Source organism: Nicotiana sylvestris, chromosome 3, assembly GCF_000393655.2.
Source record: "Nicotiana sylvestris chromosome 3, ASM39365v2, whole genome shotgun sequence".
Classification (NCBI taxonomy): Eukaryota; Viridiplantae; Streptophyta; class Magnoliopsida; order Solanales; family Solanaceae; genus Nicotiana; species Nicotiana sylvestris.
In genome coordinates, this window is record NC_091059.1 from 132,267,711 (window position 1) to 132,271,144 (window position 3,434).

The following is a 3,434-nucleotide window of genomic DNA, read 5'->3' on the forward strand; positions in this document are numbered from 1 at the left end:
CCTTACATCTTTCTCGTATTTTCTATATCTCTTATATTGTTGTTACTTTGTTTTTATGGTATTTATGTTATGTTATGGATTTAGTGGTATTTTATGTTGTTTTATTATGAGTCTATTGATAGTACTAATATAGTGTCTCTTGTTGCCTCTTTGAGCCGAGGGTCTCCTGGAAACAGCCTCTCTACCCCTCGGGTAGGGTAAGGTTTGCGTACATATTACCCTCCCCAGACCTCACTTGTGGGATTACACTGGGTTGTTGTTGTTGTTGTTGTTGTTGTGGAAGTGGCGGATGTGTGTCGACTTCACCGACCTAAACAAAGCATGCCCAAAAGATTCCTTTCTGTTACCACATATCGACCAGCTCATCGATGCAACGGTAGGTCACGAACTATTAAGCTTCTTAGATGCTTATTCTGGTTACAACTAAATTCTAATGGCAGAAGAAAACCAAGAAAAGACCGTTTTCATCACTCACCAAGGAACATATTGCTACAGAGTCATGCCGTTCGGACTTAAGAACGTAAGGGCGACGTATCAAAGGTTAGTCACCAAAATGTTCATAGAACAACTCGGAAAGACTATGGAGGTCTACATCGACGACATGCTAGTAAAGTCAAAAAGGAAGGAGGATCACATTGGTCATCTGAAGGAAGCCTTTGAAATATTGAGGCGATACGGAATGAAACTGAATCCCGATAAATGTGCCTTTGGCGTAACCTCAGGAAAGTTCCTTGGTTTTTTGGTGTCGCAAAACGGTATCGAGGTCAACCTGGATCAGATCAAGTCCATCGAAGGAATACCAAAGACATTAACCAGCAAAAAGCAGGTACAGAAATTGACAGGACGAATAGCCGCCCTGTCGAGGTTCATCTCACGATCGTCGGACATGTGCCATAAATTCTTCAACGTACTAAGGAAGGATCATGGACTACAGTGGAATTCAGAATGTGTCATCGCCTTAAGAAAACTGAAAGCGTACCTGTCCTACCCGCCACTACTTGTCAAGGCAGACCCTGGCGAATGCCTCATGGTGTATCTAGCAGTCTCCGAAGTCTCGGTAAGTGCAATTTTGGTTCGCGAAAACAAAGTTACGCAATCTTCGATTTATTATATCAGCAAAACCTTAAATGATACGGAAACAAGGTACCCTCACCTCGAGAAATTAGCTTTGGCGTTAGTTGTAGCTTTACGAAAGCTTAGACCATATTTTCAATGTCACCCCATAAAGATGGTGACGACCTTCCCCCTCAAGGGCATCCTACAAAAACCTAAACTATCGGGTAGGTTGGCCAAATGAGCCATAGAATTAAGCGAGCACGATATGACATATCAACCGCAAACTGCTATAAAGTCGCAAGTGCTCACTGATTTCGTCGCCGGTTTCAGAGCGAAAATATTGCCTGAAGTAGAGCAGGAGGCGCTCCACGCTTCCGCACATTCCGACCTCTAGGTCCTCTACACCGACGGCGCATCTAATGCATCGAATTGGGACTAGGGCTCGTCCTCGAAGTCCCTACGGGAAAAGTAATCCGCCAGTGCATACGGTACCCCGAGATGACTAACAACGAGGCCGAGTATGAAGCTATGATTGCAGGATTGAAATTAGCCCTCAAATATGGCGCTCGACGGCTCGTCCTCCATTGCGACTCTCAACTCGTGGTAAACCAAATCACTAGGACTTTCCAAATCAAAGAACAAAGACTACAGAAGTACCAGTCAGAAATTTACAAACTGCTACCAGAATTCGACGAATGTCGCCTCGACCAGATACCCAGGGTGCAGAATATCGAAGCGGACGGTCTTTTCAAGCTAGCGGCAGCCATCCGAAATATCAACAAGGAAAACGTGGTCACCCTTCTCCATTCCTCAATAGACCATGTCAAGGTAAATTCTATAAACCTAACTTGGGACTAGCGCAACCGTATCATAACATATTTGCAGGGAGGAACGCTCCTACAAGATAAGAAAGAAGCCAAAAAGCTCCGAATATAGGCGGCCAGATACAGCCTTGTAAACTATAATCTTTACACAAGGACATTCGACGGCCCCCTAGACAAGTGTCTTGGGCCAAATCAAACAAGGCGGGTACTAGAAAAAGTACACGAGGGGCACTGCGGTGCCCGTACGAGAAACCGTGCCCTCGTCAGATGCCTCATCTGCACAGGATACTACTGGCCTACCATGAAAAAAGAAGATGCAGATTATGTCAGGAAATGTGAATAGTGCCAAAAATACGCCCATATGATACACCAAGCAGGAGAACTCATGCATTCCATTACTTCGCTATGGCTATTCGTAAAGTGGGGGATGGATATTGTCAGACCCCTCCCAGCAGGATGAGGTAAGGTACGCTTCCTTTTGGTTTTAACTGACTATTTTTCTAAATGGGTAGAAGCAGGTGTATACACTCAAATATGTGAGCAAGAAGTTATCGTGTTCATATGGAAAAATATAATATTCCGCTTCAGCATTTCCAAAGAAATTAGCTGTGACAACGGACCTCAGTTCGTCGGAAAGAAAACAACTGAGTTTTTTTGAAAATGGCACATCAAGCGAATACTCTCCACACCATATCATCCCACCGGCAACGACCAAGCTGAATCCTCCAGTAAAATGATATTGAATATACTAAAAAGGAAGCTCGAGGACGCCAAGGGGCTATGGCCTGAACTGATACCAGAAGTACTATAGGCATACCGCACCACACCAAAAACTAGCACAAGCAAGATGCCATATTCACTAGTCTACGGGATTGACGCGGTTATACCCGTCGAAGTCGGAGAACCTAGCCTGAGATACTCCAACGAAAGCAAACCAAGTAACGATGAAAGTAGGCTACAGGACCTGGATGAAGTCAAAAAACGAAGAGATATGGCTCACGTAAGAATGGTATCCCAAAAGCAACAAGCAGAAAGGTACTATAACAAGAAGGCCAAAGTACGACCACTGAAGGTCGGAGACTACGTCCTCAAAGCTAAAACACAAGCAGCGAAAGACCCTAATGAGGGAAAACTGGGAACAAACTGGGACGGGCCATACAAAATCACGGCGGCAGCAAATGAAGGAGCATTCCAGTTAGAGACAATGGAAGGAAAACTACTCCAAAACAATTGGAATATCGCCCATCTCAAATACTTCCACTTCTGAAAAGAGGTGCCGCCTAAGTCATACTTTTTTTCCCCATCCGGGTTTTGTCCCAATCAGGTTTTCTCGGTGAGGTTTTTAATGAGGCAGCAAGGGAGACGTCTCAAGGTCCAAAGTGTTGTTCATTACCCCACCCTTCGACGTGATCTCCAGGCCGAGTAATGAAGGGACTAGGTATAGACAGCCAAATCTCCATTATATGTACAAAGTCAACATGTATTTCCTACAGGAATATAATCAAATATCCAATGTATGAATGAAGCTCCCAATGGCTAAGGCCCTCGACAAAA

The 3,434-nt window shown here is 44.4% G+C and overlaps 1 protein-coding gene across 1 annotated transcript; it reads left to right on the top strand.

Moving 5' to 3' along the window:
* The first annotated feature begins 2,727 nt into the window (after positions 1 to 2,727).
* On the top strand, positions 2,728 to 3,147 carry LOC138888045 (uncharacterized). The gene has a single exon (XM_070169844.1). It carries the CDS (start codon positions 2,728 to 2,730, stop codon positions 3,145 to 3,147), a length of 420 nt encoding a protein of 139 aa, XP_070025945.1.
* The last annotated feature ends 287 nt before the right edge of the window (positions 3,148 to 3,434 follow it).

Excerpts from the sequence above, each read along its gene's own strand:
- LOC138888045 (XM_070169844.1), top strand. The coding sequence starts at position 2,728 with ATGCCATATTCACTAGTCTACGGGATTGACGCGGTTATACCCGTCGAA.